Genomic DNA, 19,899 nt, shown 5'->3' with positions numbered 1-19,899 from the left:
AGAAATTGTCAGTGTTCAGAAATAAAAACTGAATTGATATTCTTTCTTGTCTTTTTTTTCCCCCTCAGCTCTTTTATTCCTAAATTCATCAACCACTTGTTCAGGTGTAAGCCTATCAGCATGGTGGGGGCTGAACAGGTAAACATACTTACCCTTTTATTTAATTAGCCTTTATCTAAGTAGAATTATGCTTACGGTCTCCGTAACAATACAAACGTTTTAACATTTGTTTGTTTGCTCCTGTAGCTGATAATTCAGCTTAGTTTTCTTCTGCTTTGTTCTTCAGCTCCTCCTGGACACCCACTCCCTGAAGACAGTGTTGTTGGATCTGCCCTCTATAGGGTCTCAGGTGGTCCGCAAGGCCCCAGCCAGCTACACCAAGATAGTCGTGAAGGGGATGACCCGCGCTGAGATGATCCTCAAGGTGAGCCCTGTGACGCTAAAACTTAATTCAGAGTCCACAGACACAGAGACGCGATAGTCCGGCATTCCATTGTGACTCAGACATGACCACCATCCACAGGGGATGCACAGCCCGACTGCGCACCTCCCCAAAATCCCCAACCAATGCAGCTCTGCATGCAAATCCTCTATTCATTTGAATGTGTTAAGTTGGATAAATTGCATAAGCCGCACTGAGAATTCGAAAAGTATGAAAGGCAGCAGTCCAATATTCTTGAACACTGCTGTGCGTATACCTACATGTTTTGGACTCTGATAGGCACTTCACACAACCATGCTACAATGTTACACTACAACCATGCTACAACGTTACACTACAACCATGCTACAACGTTACACTACAACCATGCTACAACGTTACACTACAACCATGTCACACTACAACCATCCTACAATGTTACACTACAACCATGCTACAATGTTACACTACAACCAGGCTACAATGTTACACTACAACCAGGCTACAATGTTATACTACAACCATGTTACACTACAACCATGCTACAATGTTACACTACAACAATGTTACACTACAACCATGCTATAATGTTACACTACAACCATGTTACACTACAACCATGCTACAATGTGACACTACAACCATGCTACCATGCTACAATGTCTATCTTTGACCACGCTACACCCACCGTTTCTGTACAACCACACAACAAAGTTTCACTACAGCCACTTCTACCTAATCCTACCACTTAATTGACCCTAAAATTTAACCTTAACCCACGCCTCAAGGGTAATCCTAACCATTAACCTCTACCCTTTTTAAATACACTGGCTTGGCTAAACATGATTATAACCACTGTTCATTCCTGTGTTTTGGCATTTAACAATAAGTAACAATAACTAAATACTGGATTTTGTCTAAATGTGTGCTGTTTGACTGCCGAGCCAAGTATGAACATTGTCTGACTTGACCAGATTATCAACTTATGTTTTATTTTAATTGAATAACTGCTTGTCTACAGGTTAATTATTTCTCTTTAACCCCACTAAGGAAAGGGTTTTATGACCAAGTTCCCATTAAATAGCTGAGGAATAGGAGCTGAACTGTGCCCCTGGGTTTTAATGAGAGAGACCGGAGAAGAAGGCAGGCTTTAAACACACATGGGCGTGCTCATGCAGTGTGTCAACCTGCTGGAGCCAAGAGAGGTGTGAGTGGTTAGGGAATGCAGGCTTCCACGCGTATACTCACGCAAGCAAACACACACACTTTCGGGAATGCTCACATACGTCAGACACATGTATCCTTGGCTTGTCTCTTCTACAGAGTAAACACAGTTTGTGATTGGTTGACCTTGCCCCAGGGTTGGCCAATAGAATGCAGAAAGACAATGGCATGCACCTGTCTTCTCAGCCAAAACCCACCCATCCCTAGAGCCTATCCCCTCACCCTACCCTAGTCCAGTTACCCTGCCCCCAAGGCTTGTGACCTGATCCCAGAGGAAATTTCCCTCACCCCCTTGTCTCCCTCACACACACGAAGGAAGGCAGCCTTGATGTCTGTCTAATGGGCTTAATGGTCTGTTTTATTGGCCAGCCTGGGACCTGCTCTAATGGCCAGGCTGATCTGTCTTAATGGTCAGCTTGGGACCTGCTCTAATGGCCAGGCTGATCTGTCTTAATGGTCAGCCTGGGACCTGCTCTAATGGCCAGGCTGATCTGTCTTAATAACCTCTTGTGACCAGTATTTTCATTTTTGGAAAAATAACGTTCCCAAAGTAAACGGGATATTTTGTCAGGACAAGATGTTAGAATATGCATATAATTGACAGCTTAGGATAGAAAACACTCTAAAGTTTCCAAAACTGTAAAAATATTGTCTTGAGTATATCAGAACTGATATTGCAGGTGAAAGCCTGAGAAAAATCCAATCCGGAAGTGCCTCATGTTTTGAAAGCTCTGCCTTCCAATGCGTCCCTATTGAGCAGTGAATGGGCCATCAACCAGATTACTTTTTCTACGTATTCCCCAAGGTGTCTACAGCATTGTGACATAGTTTTACGCCTTTATGTTGAAGAATACCCGTAAGCGGCTACATTGTGTAAGTGGTCACCTGATGGCTCTGAGTGATTCTTGCGTAAAATACAGAGGTAACCATTTTTCCAATCGGTCCTACTGAAAAACCAATTGTCCCGGTGGATATATTATCGAATAGATATTTGAAAAACACCTTGAGGATTGATTATAAACAAGTTTGCCATGTTTCTGCCGATATTATGGAGCTAATTTGGAATATTTTAAGGTGTTGTCTGACTGAAATTTCCGGTCGATTTCTCAGCCAAACGTGAAGAACAAACAGAGCTATTTCCCCTACAAAAATATTATTTTTGGAAAAAAGGAACATTGGCTTTCTAACTGGGATTCTCGTGAGTGAAAACATCTGAAGCTCAAATGTAAACAATTTAATTTGATTTGCTTTTCTGATTTTCGTGACCAAGTTACCTGCTGCTAGCTGGACATAATGCTATGCTAGGCTATCGATAAAGTTACACAAATGCTTGTCTTTCTTTGGCTGTAAAGCATATTTTGAAAATCTGAGATGACAGGGTGATTAACAAAAGGCTAAGCTGTGTCTCAATATATTTCACTTGTGATTTTCATGAATAGGAATATTTTCTAGGGATATTTATGTCCGTTGCGTTATGCTAATTAGTGTTAGTCGATGATTACGCTCCCGGATCCGGGATGGGGTGTCACTAGAGGTTTTAATGGTCAGCTTGGGACCTGCTCTAATTCCCAGGCTGATCTGTCTTAATGGTCAGCTTGGGACCTGCTCTAATGGCCAGGCTGATCTGTCTTAATGGTCAGCTTGGGACCTGCTCTAATGGCCAGGCTGGTTAATTTGCTAAATTGTAATTACTTTGCTAATATGGCCTATTTATTGCCTTACCTCCTTACCTGATTTGTACACACTGTACATTGATTTTTCTATTGTTATTGACTGTACTTTTGTTTATCCCATGTGTAGCTCTTTTTTTTGTCGCTTTGCTTTGGTTTATCTTGGCCAGGTTGCAGTTTTAAATGAGAACTTGTTCTCAACTGGCCTACCTGATTAAATAAAGGTGAAATATAAATTTTAAAAATGCTACATCAGCCATCAGAGCCATCAGGATGTCATCTATTCTGACCACAATCATTAGGACTATTGAAGATACAAGCATAGCCTCGTCGCCCTTTCTGTGTTTTTTGTCAAGATCATGTATCAGATTATTTTATACCAAGGGACTTCTAGTTATCAGATATTCAGGATATGTGGCCCTACATTCAAAACAGTTTAGCGGCCTCTTCTCAGTGTCGACACCTGGGACGTGTATGGATGTTTCCACATGTGAAGCACACAAGGCCGTTAGTCCATAGAGGAATGCCTTGAATGTGTTTACATACAGTACCAGTCAAAAGTTGGGACACACCTACTCATTCCAGGGTTTTTCTCATTTTTTTACTATTTCTACATTGTAGAATAATAGTGAAGACATCAGAACTATGAAATAACACATATGGATTCATGTAGTAACCAAAAACGTGTTAAACAAATCCAAATATATTTGAGATTCTTCATATAGCCACCCTTTGCCTTGATGACTGCTTTGCTCACTCTTGGCATTCTCTCAACCAGCTTCATAAGATAGTCACCTGGAATGCATTTCCAACCGTTCGAATGAGTTCCCACATACAGTGTCTTCGGAAAGTATTACAGCCTTACATTACAGCCTTATTCTAAAATTGATTAAATAAATAAAAATCCTCAGGAATCTATACACAATACCCCATAATTACAATGAAAACAGGTTTTGGACAATTTTAGCACATTTATACAAAATAATAAACATATACCTCATTTACATAAGTATTTAAACCTTTTTCTATGAGACTTGAAATTGAGCTCAGGTGCATCCTGTTTCCAATGATCATCCTTGAGATGTTTCTACAACTTGATTGGAGTCCACCTGTGGTAAATTCAATTGATTGGACATGATTTGGAAAGGCACACACCTGTCTAGTTTTGATGTCTTCACTATTCTACAATGTAGAAAATAGGAAAAATGAAGAAAAACCCTTGAATGCGTAGGGGGCAACTTTTGACTGGTACTGTACATTCCCCTTTGTCTGCTGCCCATTTCACCTGTGTGTGTGTGTGTGTGTGTGTGTGTGTGTGTGTGTGTGTGTGTGTGTGTGTGTGTGTGTGTGTGTGTGTGTGTGTGTGTGTGTGTGTGTGTGTGTGTGTGTGTGTGTGTGTGTGTGTGTGTGTGTGTGTGTGTGTGTGTGTGTGTGTGTGTGTGTGTGTGTGTGTTAAGGCCTTGAACCGACATACAAGGCGTATAGAATTGTTTTCTTCGATCTGGTGAGCAGTTCAGCCCTGGAAGTTGTGGTACCTATGTGCCTGTTAGGTAATTGTTTTATGTTGGGCCTGGCAGGGCCTACAGATGCTGAAAGTCTAGAGAAATACATGTTACCATATTTCCTATGTAGTGCACTACTTTTGACCAGAGCCCTAGTCCTTATCAATCCATACACATAGGTCAGTGTGGGGCCTCAGGCCAGTATGGATGGACTATTCCTGGTCAAATGTTTGTAGGATGTCCATGGGTGATCAAAGCAAAGGTTATGGTGATGATGACTGATAAAGTAGTTTAGGCTGTTTGAGTATAATGGTCTGGACCTAATGGTTTAGAACTGTTCTGGTGAGTCTGTCTGTAGGTTGTGTCTGTCTCTCAGGCTCAGGCAGCCCTCCTTGGCCCATGAGACGTGGCTGTTTTCCACGCTCTCCAGCCCTCTATCCACCAACCCCATCACTCTCCCCCACCACCAGAGTTCTTTTCTGGGGAGTGGAAATGCTACAACACCCCTCCACCCCACCTACTTCTAGCCTGGGTGTTTTTTTTTTTTTTTTTCGTTCTCACTCACTCTCCCTCCCTTTCGTTTTTACGAGCTAACTACAACAGTCCCTCCCTGCTTTCCCTGGGCCTCCCTCCAGGACAGTTGCTAAGTAAATCACTCAGTCCAGAGGGGAAGGAACCTCAAGAATTCCAGACAATCCAGTGTTCTATGTTCCGTCTCTCTTTGGTTTCGCTCTTTTATACATTCTGGCCCACACCCCTTAGGCACAGAGAGAGGACAAGAAGGGTTGGTGAGTGGCAAATGTTTTGGGTAGAGAAAAGGAGGGGGGGGGGGGGTGAAATTTCCGATTTAAAAAATATATATATATATTTATAAAAAATTTAATTTGATTTTTTTTTATTTTTTAAAATTTAAATGATAATATATTTTTCTCAGTGTTATCTGTCAACCATATTTGTCTGCCCGTTCTGTAACAACCCACTACAATCAGTCTCAATGCTATCTGATCCAGCTTTTCCTATCTCTCTTTGAAAGCAAAAAATAAATTCAACCTACAGTATTTCAACTTTTTTTTAAAAACTTTTTGTTTTTTTACTAATCTCCATTGCAATTTGCCCAAACACTCGATCTCTCATTATAGCCCCAAATAATGACCGGTGAGTCTTATTTCCATCCAGCATGCGTGGAGTAATTGGTGTGTAAAAAGAAGAGGGGTCAGGTCTCCTAAATATATAGCCTAACAGTGCAGTCAGTGTGTGCTTCTATAATGGCACCCTATTCCCTATAAAGTGCACTACTTTTGACCAAATCCCATAGGGCTCTTGTCAAAAGTAGTGCAGTATATAGGGAATAGAATGTAGTTTTGGAAGCAGTCAGTGTTATATTCGGGCTTTGTTTGCAGCTTTAACCACTTGCACACTGTCTGGTCTGATAGTTGACTGACTCTGGGGCCCGTTTGTTCTTACGGGACACAAGCACTTACCGTGCGCACACAGTTTATGAATCTTGGTCATCTCATCATGGCTCTTGGGAACTGGGGGGGGGGTCTAAAAATCTGATGTTGTGCTTCAGGATTGAGATGTGAATGTATGAGCAACACTGATGTCTACTACCCACCCTCTACAGGTGGTCATGGCCCCCCATGAACCCTCCGTGGTGTTTGTGGATAACTACATCAAGCTCCTCGCTGATGGAAACCCAGAGACCTTCCAGAAAACTCTGGATATGAAGGTAAGGCCCACTTTGGTTGGGTTCACTTGTTTTGTCTTTCTCACTGACCTGTTTTCAACAGTTATCGCCTACTTCCTCTGGCTCTGTTGTCTTGTTCTCTCTTGTTTTTTCCACTTGCAATAACGTGTGTGTGTGTGTGTGTGTAGGGGTTGAAGCGCAGTGAGCAGAGCAGCATGTTGGAGCTCTTCAGACAGAGGTTACCCACTCCACCCTCAGGGGCCGACGGAGGCCCCTCTCTCTCCTTCAGCACCCCCGAGCAGGAGAACTCGCGCATACGCAAACTGGAGAAGCTCATCAAAAAGAGACTATGAGCGTGCACACACTCATCACCATACCACACACAAAATATTCCAGTAATTCATCTCAAATACTTTTTCTTGCTCTGTTCAAGCATAATGGAGAATTGCAGGCAGAGTAAAGACATGATTGTCTCATTTTTGTTAGAAGCATTAATGACCCTAATGATTTCAAAGTCAACTGTCGAATTATGAAGAAATCTCCTCAGCTGCAGAGCTGTTGGCATGTATTACTCATTTACTTGTGTTTTTCTTTTCTGCTTCTCTTTTTATGACACTAAATACCCAAGCTTTGTAAATGTTAAATGTAGACTATATCATACATACGCTATGCATTTTAACAAAATGTGTTTGCACTTAGACTGAGCTACTAACTAAAAACGGCTTTAGGAGCAATTTGCTGCCGCTTTGGCACCTATCCTCCCAGTCCCAGACTGAGAACAAGGAACTTCAATGCGTTTGAAGCTAACATTATGATATTCTCCAGTCCTGTGCCTTTGTGTGTTTCTCTTGGTTCCCTGTTCAAGGGGAGGATGCAGTTAGTTAGGAGTTTGTATGTTTCCAGTGTCCCTTCACAACAAGAACACCCTCCAGGTGGATGGACCGCATCCCACCATGCATTGATGTCTCCAGGTTCAGTGGTTAAGCCCCCAGCCAGGTCCAGGACAGAAAGGATCTTGGGATTTCCTATCTCCTCAATTAGACACGAGACAGTTTCTGTGATTTTTGAAAATCCCCCATGAAATGAGAACCAGTCAAAGCCTTTTAACTCTGGCCCTTCGCCAGGAACTGTATGCGTGTGAGACATTAAGCATGTTCATTTATTTAAGCTCTATTTCCCCATGTAATTCCTTGCTGATCGTTTTATAAATGTCAATCTGAAGTGTGTGTGTGTGTGTGTGTGTGTGTGTGTGTGTGTGTGTGTGTGTGTGTGTGTGTGTGTGTGTGTGTGTGTGTGTGTGTGTGTGTGTGTGTGTGTGTGTGTGTGTGTGTGTGTGTGTGTGTGTGTGTGTGTGTGTGTGTGTGTGTGTGTGTGTGTGTATATCTCTCTATATAAGTCTGAATCGATTTGATTACAGTGAAGGAGAGTTGCAGTACTTTATAACAGAGGAACTCATGTTCACTGTTGTACAAGGATGCATTGTACAACATTATATTGATTTCTGTTTTAAGACTTATTGTCTAAACCTTTTTTTTCTGTTATTCCGGGCCTCTGACATTGACAGGCCTAGATTACCTGTCGATAATAATGAAAATTTACTGACACTCCCATTATGCTTGTTTGCACTGAGCTGACCGGTGTCAGAACGCAATATTGGTTACATTAAGACACTGTGTAAGATTGAAATACCGCTAGTTTTCCCAGAAAACATCCTCATGCTAGCTAGCAGTAGCCACTGCGCCCAGTTTGGAATGACAGTGTCAGCCAATCAGCTCCTTTATTGTTCAACCATGGTGCTTCACGGTGTGTGTAACCATGATTGTGATCCGACCCCAGTACAGCTCAAGCGTAACGGTAGGGTTGGTATCTTCTGGCAAGTTCTCATTATGATTGACAGGTCATCTAGGCCTGTCAGTGTGAAACACAGGCCTGGAATAACGACAGAAAAGAAAAAGGTTTAGACAAATCTTCAACAACAAAAAACATACATTGTAGAAAATGATCATTGTATAACAGTGAACATGAGTTTCTGTTAGACAGGGAACTGAGAAGTTGGCACAATGATGCTAGTGGAGAACAACAATATATTATTGAACACAGTTGCTTTTCATACTGTCTTTGAGCTAATTATTTCTACTGTGACTTGCTTCGGATAAAGTACTTATTGCATGTAACAGCAAATACTCTGGATCAGTGATGATTTGAGGTGGTTCATTCATATTTGGTGGTGTAGCACAAGATAAGGATGGGGTCTGAAGAATGTGTCTATCGTCAAGTATCTATTCTAAATAATTGTGGTTGAGGCATGAACGATTGTTTTTGGATTTCATCCTTGGAAATTCTTATTCTCCCCAAGAGATAAATGTATGTATTAATATATTAATGCTTTTCATGTACACATTCATGCCTTTAGTTAATAATAAGAAAAACGTGTTACTTTATATTGTCAGTAGGGGTAGGCCATCATTGTAAATAATAATTTGTTCTTAACTGACTTGCCTAGTTAAAGGTTACATTTAAAAAATAAAAATAAATTGGCTACTGTAGTGGCAACTGGTCAAAAACATGAATACTACAAGTTTGCCATCATGTTTTCCTTGTAGAGATGTTGTATCTCACACACACACCGCTCTCTATCCGATTCCATAGATGTAATCATTAGTCCAAACATTTTTTGTATATATATATTGGACAAATTCAGATGGGTCCCTACCGGTTTCGTTCAGTTCGCTCCCGTTTAAGACATGTTTTGCAACAGAACCGGCCCAATGAATAGGTCCAATTCAGTTTGAACTTTTACCAGGGTATTTTTTCAGGTGGTGAGGGCAAAAGGAGTTCCCATGTTTCGTTTTGTTGCCTTTCATTTTTCATCCAATCAGAGGTGAGGGTGCGTTTGAAAGGCGTTTCCTTTTCTATTTTACTGCTAACAAAACTATGAAACCTTTTTGAAGGGAGAGAAGATTGAAGACAGGTAGGCGTGGACAATCTTCAGTGCCTTCTCGTGTTCTTCTATACTTCAGTGCCCTTGACACAGTTTGATTTCACTATTGTGTTAACTTCAAGGCCAACGATTTATGTTGAATCTCTTTATTTGGAAGGGCAAAACCATTGGGGAGGAGAAATGTTCGTTGACTTATGGACGATTTAAATAGCATGCAGTACAATTTGTCTAGACCGTAGCCTATTGCGAAGCAAGAAGTTGATGCAAGCCAATTGCCAACTTGCTTGATCATTGGTAAGTTACCCAACGTGAAGGATCAATTGCATTCAAGGGAAGTCGCTTCTACGAATTGGAAATCAATTTTACATACAGTTCTGCAAACTCGTCGCGCAGTAGGGCTCATTTTATTTTTTGACTTTTCTTTTTTTAAAGCAATGGTGGGCAGACTAAACTTGCTGAATGTATGTGACGACGAGCCATTGGACATGAGTTGCAAAGCCGAGCGGGGACTTGACAGCCCGGACTCCGGACTACCCCCCAGCCCCAGTCACTGGCTGCTGACTGATTGCGGGGATAAAGGTGCCACAAGCCCGGTGTCTGAAGACGAAAGGACAGGGTCGTCCTTGGTACGTAGGCCGTCGCACGGTTTACTACAATTGTTACAGTAACTGATCAAATCCCGCTATGAAATTGTAAGACAAAGTTGTTGCATTGTGAAAACATTGTTTCTGAATACGTTTCCCTGCATGGCCCATAGTGAATCTGGGTCATGTCAATGGTAAATTGGGTGAGGAGCTTAAGCCAATCACATTTGCCACCTCCACCAAATATGTTCTCCTTATGCGAGTGCTGATTGCTTGCAGGTCCCGATTTTATCGATTGGATCTGTTCCTCAGCTGCACACGTTGTCCTACGGGGAGGGCATAGAACTTGATCCACTACCGTCCAAGGAAATACGGTATGCTGTTTTAAATGACTGCATGTAGGCTATGAATGTTTGTGTGTGGTTTGAAATTGGCTTAGCACTGTGTGCTGCATCTGCCTCGCTATTGGTATAAATACCTTTTTTTTTTAAAGAAATGTGGTGGACCACAGATCAAATGTTGCATTTAAATTTAAAAAAGTTATTTTACTTATGTCAGCCTGTGTAGGCCTCCTGTAACCAAGTGTCTATTTCTTGGAGGTTTGCAGTGCTTGAAAACTTGTCGCATTCCAGTTCTAAAACGATATCTAGCTGAACATGCAGTGAAATGACACTTGCCCAAACGTTGTCATTCCTAGATACACATCGTCTGTCCACTATGATTCTGAGCGTCACTTTATCCACGACGTGGCCATGCAGCCCAGAGGCCTGGGTCTGGAGAACTGCAGCCAGACGTTCCTGGCTGTCCCTCACAGCACCTGGAGACACTACAAGACCCAGCTAGACCTCCAGCCTCGCCAGCGGGCCCAGCATTTCCAGAGCACCACCATTGTCTACCCCAAGCACGCTCGCACCATCTACACCACAGAGCTGAGCTACGACAGCCACCGGCTAGCCAGGAGATTCTTGTCGAGCGTGGAGCTGGAGGCTGCTGACCGGAGAAGGATACCCCATTGAGGTTAGGGGGAAGGCTGGGCATGGCCTGAGGGAGAGGGCCCTGTGGGGCCCAACCATCCACCAGGTCGACGCCACACATGGACCCAGGTTACACAGTCTATTGGTTTAGATTGGTACTCAAATGTGGGCTACGATACTTTCCAGTCTCCAGGAGGGCAGAAGATGGAAGCCATATCTCTAGATCTGGAGTATCAAACAAATAGCAGGGACATCTGAGTGAGGCTGCCATCTACCAATGTGTTGATCCATTAGTAGCTAGTAAAGAGTTCTTTGGTATGTCAAAGTTGGATTCAGTTTAACCAAGTGTTGAGCTGTGGACTGAGACAGGTGATGGTGTACTGTATACTATCACCATGGAGGAACTTAGAAACCAGATTTGGAAGTGAAGGATTGTTAGGGAAGTGTAGTCTGGACCATCACTGTCAACATTCTGTGTTTAGGCCTAACCATTGCAGTGGAGCTCATTGAACAATGATCCAACAATATAAGATTCAAGGCAATAGTGGAGTTTCCATGTGATTTTTGTAAGTTTTTACATTTGTAGACATGGGGAGTTGTCAAATTACTGTTTATGACTGGGCTTCAAAATGGCTTGTCAAATCATGGTATTATGGTGTATTTGTTGCACAATATTACTTACCACAAGCAGAATATATATTCCTGGATAGTGTAACACCGAGCCATGTATAGAGATGTATGCTCCTGGTGAAACACCAAACCCCATCTAAGTCTTGCCTAAACCAACATTGTCTACTGTAAGTATGGTCATGGAGCAGAAAGCCACAGCTTTTTTCATATTGTGTAAAAGAGTTGCAAGTTCTGTGTTGAAAGTTAGGACATTTCTTCCCACAGACCATTGCGAATTGAAGAAGTTTGTATTAGTTGGTAATGAGTAGCGAGATATTATCAAATGTGTCATTATTTTTTTCAGTTATAAAGTTTTTGTATTTTCCTAACAGTGAAGTCTTGTTCTTACTAACACCTTATGGACTGTCCATAATCTTTGCCTATCCTCTTCTGGTTGCTTCCAGAGGTTTAATTTAGTTATGCATTTATTTGATGCTAATAAACTCCTTTTGGTAGCCTAATAGATTACTATGAGGCTACCAAACACAGGTAACTTCCCTCAAGGTCCTACAAGGATACACATCTAGAGGACCTGAACTGTCTTGAGATACCCAAAGGGCCTTATTGAAGTAAAATGATTTCGCTTTTAAAGCACTGTTTTTATAGTGTTTGTTTCAAATAAAGACCAACTGTTTTATATCAGATTTGAGAAGTGTTACAATTATTTGATATGTACTCCAATGCCATAAGCAAATTCAAAATAGTCTTATCAGGATTTTCTTTTGGTTCTCAATTAGGGATATGTTTTTTTAAATGGCCACTAGTTGAGTAAAAATGAAATTACAATGTTCCATCTCAGATTGAGACTGCTATGCCATCTGCAGGATAGAGAAGGTACTGCACATAAAACCTATAGATTTATTCATGTTAAAACAGCCCCACCTAGATATTGTGTGTAATGGCACTACTGCTCTCCATGTGTCCCTTGAACAAGCCCAAGTAGTCCATCACCCCCTGCTGTGAGGCCAGGTACCGTTTCCTCCGGTTGGCCTTGTACACCTCTATCCTCTCTGCCTCAGCCACCGGATCCTCCAAAACTCCATCCCACCTCAGGCTCTCCCTGGCTGGGTTGTTCTGGCCAGCCTGGTCCCATGACAGTGGGGCTTGGTGGGTACCAGCGTCTGGCCCTGTCAACGTTTCCTTGTGTTTCATTGCCTCTCGCTGGGATTTATTGTTGTGGAGGCTGGTCAGACTTCTGGCCTTGGTCTTTTTGCTGTTGGAGCTCTTCAGGGTGGGTTTGGACCGTGTGGAGGAGCCTTTGACGACCTGTTGCTGCTCAGTGTTGGTGAGTTTATCTGCTGTGAGTGCAGGCCGGCAAAGTGCAGGTTAATCTTAATTTGACACCAAAGTGTTTTGATTTCACAACTATCACTCAACACATTCTCCCCTTGCAGGTCACTTTAGACTCTTGCATTTAGTGCCTTTTTAGTGAAGGGGCAGGCAGTATTTTTTTTTTTTAAAAAATATATATATAATGCTATAAGCTATTCATTGTTTATTGAAGGTGCAACATGCAGAAATAACTCATTTCCTTTTTACTAATATTCTAATAGTTCCCCTAATTTCCGTTTTTGACAAATGTATAGTGTTGAAAATCATTAACATCTAAACCGCTGTGAAATATTAACCAAAAATATTGTTTGAAGCAAAACCGAAAGTAAAACGCACAAACGAAACTTCAGAACAGGAATCAGAAATGGTGCACATAAAACATATCTACCGCTTTTTTTCCTTTATCAGGGGGTCAGACTTGCTTTCAATGAGTGACAGATCTACAACTCACATTTCTATGCGAATTTGGTCGGGTCACCCAAAAAGTTACATACTGCAGCTTTAACAAAAACGATCCATGTTGGGGTTACTATGATAACGTTATGGTAAACCCGTTATGGGTAGGCCTATAGGTCCACACTAGGCATTTAAAACTAGATTTTGTGAGCATCACCAAAACAAACCAACCTGCTGCATCATCGGAGTTTGAAGGCGAGCTCGGTCCTCTTCTCGTCGAACCACTCTTCTTTTTATCTTTTGTTTTGTGCTTTCTCTTTTTCTTTCGCTTGCTGTCATTTGTAAGGCTCACGTTGGTAGACATCAGAGCATCCTGGCTCCATACCGCCGTATCAACGTTTCTGCTGTGGTTCATTCTCTACGGATGCTTGGGCGAACTCGATACACCATCAAATTATTGATAGTTGATACATTGTGTCAACTGCTTTAAATCGAAGGATACATAAAGGCCTAAACTTTATACAACGGTTACACCGACGTGATGAATTGAGAAACGATAACCTAATCAGATACTTTCAAGGTGTGCACTCCGATCCACTCTTCTCACATGGAACTTCTCCATGGAAACCAAAGGATCACCATTCCCAAATTCTTCGCGTTCGTCTGACCTATTCTAGAATATTTTCTATGAGTTGTACAGTAAAACTCGCGCGTGATACAAGGTATAAAACAAGAAGATCACGTGAGGAACTAGTGTTGCAGCGATTGATTACTGTAGCAACATTTTAACAACACTAGTTACTCACGTGATCTTTCACAGACACGAACCAATGAGACACGATCAAAACTATTCTGATGTCATATGGGGAGTGACTTTACTCTGACAAGTCTGGGCAAAAAATCAATTGTACAGTCGTGGCCAAAAGTTTTGAGAATGACACAAATATGAATTTTCACAAAGTCTGCTGCCTCAGTTTGTATGATGACAATTTGCATATACTCCAGAATGTTATGAAGAGTGATCAGATAAATTGCAATTAATTGCAAAGTCTCTCTTTGCCATGCAAATGAACTGAATCTCAAAAACCATTTCCATTGCATTCTCAAAAGAATTTAAGCAATCAGATGTGCAATAACCAGTAAGAAGGGTACATTTATTTTTCTAACATTTGCATATAAATATCTGTTCTACATTCCTTCAGAAAGCATTCATACCCCTGGACTTTTTCCACATTTTGTTGTGTTACAGCCTGCACTTTAAAAGTTAAATGGATGAAATGACATTTTTGTGTCACTGATCTATACACAGTACCCCATAATATCAACGTGCAATTATGTTTGTCGAAATGCTTACAAATTAATTAAAATTGAAAAGCTGAGATGTCTTGTGAGATGTCTTGAGTCAATAAGGCTTCAACCCTTTTGTTATGGCAAGCCTAAATAAGTTCAGGAGTAAACAATTTTGCTTAACAAGTCATATAAGTTGCATGTACTCACTCTGTGTGCAATAATAGTGTTTAACATGATTTTTAAATGACAACCCTGTCTCTGAAACCCCCACTTACAATTATCTGTAAGGTCCCTGAGTCAAGCTTTGAATTTCAAGCACAGAATCAACCACAAAGACCAGAAAGGTTTTCCTATGGTTCGTAAAGAAGGGCACCCATTGGTAGATGGGTGCAGTTATTAATTACACTTTGAATGGTGTAGCAATACACCCAGTCACTACAAATATACAGGTGCCCTTCCTAACTCAGTTGCCAGGAGAGGAACCACTCAGGGATTTTACACTGGAGTTGCTAACCAAGACAAGATTGAATGTTCCTGAGTGACCTAGTTAGAGTTGTCACTTAAATTGTCTCGAATATCTATGGCAAGACTTTAAAATGGCTCTCAAGCGATGATCAACAACCACCATGACAGAGCTTGAAGACATTTTTTTAAAGAATCATGGGCAAATATTGTACAATCCAGGTGTTGAAAACTCTTAGAGACTTAGAGACTCACAGCCGTAATAATGCCAAAGGTAATTCTAACATGTATTGACTCAGGGTTGAATACTAATTAAGATATATTCGTTTTTTATTGTCTATTATTTTGTATTTATTTATTTTTTCTTCCACTTTGACATTACAAATGTTTTGTGTAGATCGTTGACAAAAAAGACAATTCAATCCATGTTAATCCCACTTTGTAGCACAACAAAATGTGGGAAAAAGTCAAGGGGTGTGAATACTGAGTATACAAAACATTAAGAACCTCTTTCCATGACCGGTGGAAAGACCAGGTGAAATCTATGATCCCTTAAGATGTCACTTGTTAAATCCAATTCAATCAGTGTAGATGAAAGGGAGGAGACAGGTTAAAGATATATATATATATTTTTAGCCTTGAGGCAATTGAGATATGGATTGTGTTCATGTGCCATTCAGAGGGTGAATGGGCAAGACAAAAGATTGAAGTGTCTTTGAACAGGGTAGTAGTAGGTGTCAAGCACACCGGTTTGTGTCAATAACTGCAACGTTGCTGGGTTTTTCAGGCTCAATAGTTTCACGTGTGTTTTTAATAGAATGGTCCACCAGTCAAAAGATATCCAGCCAATTTGACAAAACTGTGGGATGCTTTGGAGTCAACATGGGCCAGCCTCCCTGTGGAATGCTTTCGACAACTCAATATTAAGGTGTTCCTAATGTTTGGTATACTCAGTGTATGTGTGTTTAGATTCTTCAAAGTAGCCAACCTTTGCCTTAATGACAGCTTTGCACACTCTTGGCATTCTCTCAACCAGATTCACCCGGAATGCTTTTCCAACAGTCCTGAAGGAGTTCCCACATATGCTGAGCACTTGTTGGCTGCTTTTCCATCTCAATTTGTTTGAGGTTGGGTGATTGTGGAGGCCAGGTCATCTGATGCAGCTCTCCATCACTCTCCTTCTTCATCAAATAGCCCTTACACAGCCTGGAGGTGTATTGGGTCATTGTCCTGTTTAAAAAAAAATGATAGTCCCACTAAGCGCAAACCAGATGGGATGGAGTATTGTTGTAGAATGCAGTTGTAGCCATGCTGGTTAAGTGTACCTTGAATTCTAAATAAATCACAGACAGTGTCACCAGCAAAGCACCCTCACATCATCACATTTCCTCCTCCATCACCTACACTGCGCCTCACAATGATACAAACGGTGGTTGGAACGAAAAATCCAAAATTTGGACTCATCTGACCAAAAGATCGATATCCATCAGTCTAATGTCCATTGCTCGTGTTTCTTAGCCCAAGCAAGTCTTATCTTCTTATGGGTGTCCTTTATTCTTATTGGCAGACTCAACAGCCTTGGTTTCTCAAATGATTGCCTCACCTGGTTCACCAACTACTTCTTTGATAGAGTTCAGTATGTCAAATCGAAGGGCCTGTTGTCCGGACCTCTGGCAGTCTCTATGGGGGTGCCACAGGGTTCAATTCTCGGGCTGACAATCTTCTCTTTATACATCAATGGTGTCGCTCTCGCTGCTGGTGATGCTCTGATCCACCTCTACGCAGACGACACTATTCTGTATACTTCTGGCCCTTCTTTAGACACTGTGCTAGCTAACCTCTAGACAAGCTTCAATGCCATACAACTCTCCTTCCGTGGCTTCCAACTGCTCTTAAATGCAAGTACAACTAAATGCATGCTCTTCAACCGATCGCTGCCCGCACCTGCCCGCCCGTCCAGCGTCACTATTCTGGACGGTTCTGACTTAGAATATGTGGACAACTACAAATACCTAGGTGTCTGGTTAGACTGTAAACTCTCCTTCCAGACTCACATTAAACATGTCCAATCCAAAATTACATCTGGAATTGGCTTCCTATTTCGCAACAAAGCATCCTTCACTCATGCTGCCAAACATACTCTCGTAAAACTGACCATCCTACCGATCCTCGACTTTGGCGACATCATTTACAAAATAGCCTCCAACACTCTACTCAACAAATTGGATGCAGTCTATCACAGTGCCATCCATTTTGTCACCAAAGCCCCATATACTACCCACAACTGCGACCTGTATGCTCTCGTTCGCTGGCCCTCGCGTCATACTCGTCGCCAAACCCACTGGCTCCAGGTCATCTACAATTCTCTGCTAGGTAAAGCCCCACCTTATCTCAGCTCACTGGTCACCATAGCAGCACCCACCCGTAGCACGGGCTCCAGCAGGTATATCTCACTGGTCACCCCCAAAGCCAATTCTTCCTTTGGCCGCCTCTCCTTCCAGTTCTCTGCTGCCAATGACTGGAACGAACTGCAAAAATCTCTGAAGCTGGAGACTCTTACCTCCCTCACTAGCTTTAAGCACCAGCTGTCACAGCAGCTCACAGATCACTGCACCTGTACATAGCTCATCTGTAAATAGCCCATCCAATCTACCTCAAACCCCATACTGTATTTATTTATTTATTTATCTTGCTCCTTTGCATCCCAGTATCTCTACTTGCACATTCATCTTCTGCACATCCTACCATTCCAGTGTTTAATTGCTATATTGTAATTACTTCACCACCATGGCCTATGTATTGCCTTACCTCTCTTACCTCTCTCATTTGCACATGCTGTATATAGATTTTTCTATTGTATGTTTGTTTATTCCATGTGTAACTCTGTGTTGTTGTATGTGTCAAACTGCTTTGCTTTATATTGGCTAGGTCACAGTTGCAACTGATAACTTGTTCTCATCTAGCCTACCTGGTTAAATAAAGGTGAAAGAAAATAGTATTGGTTTCTTTGCAGAAATTAGACCATGAAGGCCTGATTCATGCAGTCTCCTATAAACAGTTAATGTTGAGGTATGTCTCTTACTTGAATTCTGTGAAGCATTTTTTGGGGGGCTGAATCTGAGGTGCAGTTAACTCTAATGAACTTATCCTCTGCAGCAGAGGTAACTCTGGGTCTTCCTTTCCTGTGGCGGTCCTCATGAGAGCCTTTGGCACTTGAGGGTTTTTGCGACTGCACTTGAAGAAACTTTAAATTTATTTAAATTTTCCATATTGACTGAACATAATTAATGTCTTTAAGTAATGATAGACTGTTGTTTCTCTTTGCTTATTTGAGCTCTTCTTGCCATAATATGGACTTGGTTTTTTACCAAATAGGGCTATCTTCTGTATACCACCCCTACCTTGTCACATCAGAACCGATTGGCTCAAACTCATTAAGAAGAAAATAAATTCCACAAATGAACTTTTAATATGGCACACCTGTTAATTGAAATGCATTCCAGATGACTACCTCATGAAGCTGGGTAAGAGAATGCCAGAGTGTGTAAAGCTGTCATCAAGGCAAAGGGGGGCCAGCTTGAAGAATCTCAAATATAAAATATATTTTTGTTTAACACTTTTTTTGGTTACTACATGATTCCATATGTGTTATTTCATTTTTCATGTCTTCACTATTATTATTTAATGTAGAAAATAGTAAAAATAAAGAAAAACCCTTGAATGAGTAGGTGTCCAAACTTTTGACTGGTACTGTATATACTTGGAATAATGCCTTGTAATGCTTGTTAATGCTTGTAACTTAAGCTGTATGCCTTGTATGTGAATCCATTCATTGTACAATGTAAATTAAACATTTGCCTTTAATATAGATCATTCTTAGACCAATTTTTGCTGTTCAATGTCAACTCATTGGCTAATGCTTGCTTGTATATTTCAATTACACTGAACAAAACTATAAACGCAACCTGCAACAATTTTGAAGACGTTACAGTTCATATGAGGAAATCAGTCCATTTAAATCAAATCATTAGGCCCTAATCTATGGATTTCACCACTGGGAATATAGATATGCATCTGTTTGACACCGATACCGTTTTAAAAGAGGTAGGGGCGTGGATCAGAAAACCACTCAGCATCTGGTGTGAACACTATTTGCCTCATGCAGCGCAACACATCTCCTTCACATAGAGTTGATCAGGTTCTTGATTGTGGCCTGTGGAATGTTGTCCAATTCCCCTTCAATGGCTGTGCAAAGCTGATGGATTTTGGCGGGAACTGGAACATGCTGTCATACATGTCAATCCAGAGCATCCCAAACATGCCCAGTGGGTGACATGTCTGGTGGGTATGCAGGTCATGGAAGAACTGGGCCATTTTCAGCTCCCAGGAATTGTGTACAGATGCTTGTGACATGGGGTCGTGCATTATCATGCTGAAACATGAGGTGATGGTGGCAGATGAATGGCATGACAATGGGCCTCAGGATCTCGCCACGGTATCTCTGTGCATTAAAATTGCCGTAGATAAAATGCAATTCTGTTGTCCATAGCTTATGTCTGCCCATACCATAACCCCACCACTACCATGGGGCACTCTGTTCACAACGTTGACATCAGAAAACCGCTCGCCCATACTATGCCATACACGTTGTATGCTATCTGTACACCATTTTAGAGAAATCAGATTTTTGTGCATATGGAACATTTCTGGGATCTTTTATTTCATGAAACATGGGACTAACACTTTA

At 41.5% G+C, this 19,899-nt stretch overlaps 3 protein-coding genes across 6 annotated transcripts in view; 2 read left to right on the top strand and 1 right to left on the bottom strand.

Annotated features, from left to right (window-relative positions):
• Positions 1 to 9,050, top strand: part of LOC124004818 (vacuolar protein sorting-associated protein 53 homolog) — a 32,655-nt gene extending 23,605 nt beyond the window's left edge. For both annotated transcript variants that reach the window (XM_046313629.1, XM_046313628.1), the window contains 4 exons: positions 69 to 138; positions 287 to 424; positions 6,442 to 6,546; positions 6,693 to 9,050. In XM_046313629.1, coding sequence (XP_046169585.1) covers positions 69 to 138; positions 287 to 424; positions 6,442 to 6,546; positions 6,693 to 6,857 — 478 coding nt within the window. In that variant the 3' untranslated portion in view covers positions 6,858 to 9,050. The remainder of the gene's footprint in view (positions 1 to 68; positions 139 to 286; positions 425 to 6,441; positions 6,547 to 6,692) is intronic.
• A 383-nt stretch (positions 9,051 to 9,433) lies between these two features.
• LOC124004819 (refilin-B-like) lies at positions 9,434 to 12,314 on the top strand. 3 transcript variants are annotated; one of them, XM_046313632.1, is made up of 5 exons: positions 9,440 to 9,475; positions 9,603 to 9,739; positions 9,878 to 10,071; positions 10,309 to 10,403; positions 10,727 to 12,314. In XM_046313632.1, exons 3-5 carry the CDS (start codon positions 9,880 to 9,882, stop codon positions 11,043 to 11,045), a joined length of 606 nt encoding a protein of 201 aa, XP_046169588.1. In that variant the 5' UTR covers positions 9,440 to 9,475; positions 9,603 to 9,739; positions 9,878 to 9,879; the 3' UTR covers positions 11,046 to 12,314. The 3 variants fall into 3 exon arrangements, with proteins under 3 accessions (XP_046169587.1, XP_046169586.1, XP_046169588.1); XM_046313630.1 differs by having other exon boundaries at positions 9,435 to 9,739; XM_046313631.1 differs by having other exon boundaries at positions 9,434 to 10,071.
• Positions 11,985 to 14,199, bottom strand: lg19h17orf97 (linkage group 19 C17orf97 homolog). The gene is made up of 2 exons (XM_046313633.1): positions 13,632 to 14,199; positions 11,985 to 12,970 (listed from the first exon to the last, which is right to left on the bottom strand). The coding sequence occupies exons 1-2, from the start codon at positions 13,813 to 13,815 to the stop codon at positions 12,555 to 12,557; spliced, it is 600 nt and encodes a 199-aa protein (XP_046169589.1). The 5' UTR covers positions 13,816 to 14,199; the 3' UTR covers positions 11,985 to 12,554.
• Between the last annotated feature and the right edge of the window lie 5,700 nt (positions 14,200 to 19,899).

Source organism: Oncorhynchus gorbuscha, linkage group LG19 (genome assembly GCF_021184085.1).
Source record: "Oncorhynchus gorbuscha isolate QuinsamMale2020 ecotype Even-year linkage group LG19, OgorEven_v1.0, whole genome shotgun sequence".
Taxonomy (NCBI): domain Eukaryota; kingdom Metazoa; phylum Chordata; class Actinopteri; order Salmoniformes; family Salmonidae; genus Oncorhynchus; species Oncorhynchus gorbuscha.
This window is presented reverse-complemented; position numbering and strand designations above follow the sequence as displayed.

Bases quoted from the DNA above. Each gene is read 5' to 3' on its own strand.
- LOC124004819 (XM_046313631.1), top strand. From the start codon at position 9,880: ATGGTGGGCAGACTAAACTTGCTGAATGTATGTGACGACGAGCCATTG. The intron at 10,072-10,308 runs GTACGTAGGCCG...GATTGCTTGCAG, and splicing joins AAAGGACAGGGTCGTCCTTG to GTCCCGATTTTATCGATTGG. The intron at 10,404-10,726 runs GTATGCTGTTTT...TGTCATTCCTAG, and splicing joins CTACCGTCCAAGGAAATACG to ATACACATCGTCTGTCCACT.
- lg19h17orf97 (XM_046313633.1), bottom strand. From the start codon at position 13,815: ATGAACCACAGCAGAAACGTTGATACGGCGGTATGGAGCCAGGATGCT. The intron at 12,971-13,631 runs GTTGGTTTGTTT...CTGCACTCACAG, and splicing joins AAACTCCGATGATGCAGCAG to CAGATAAACTCACCAACACT.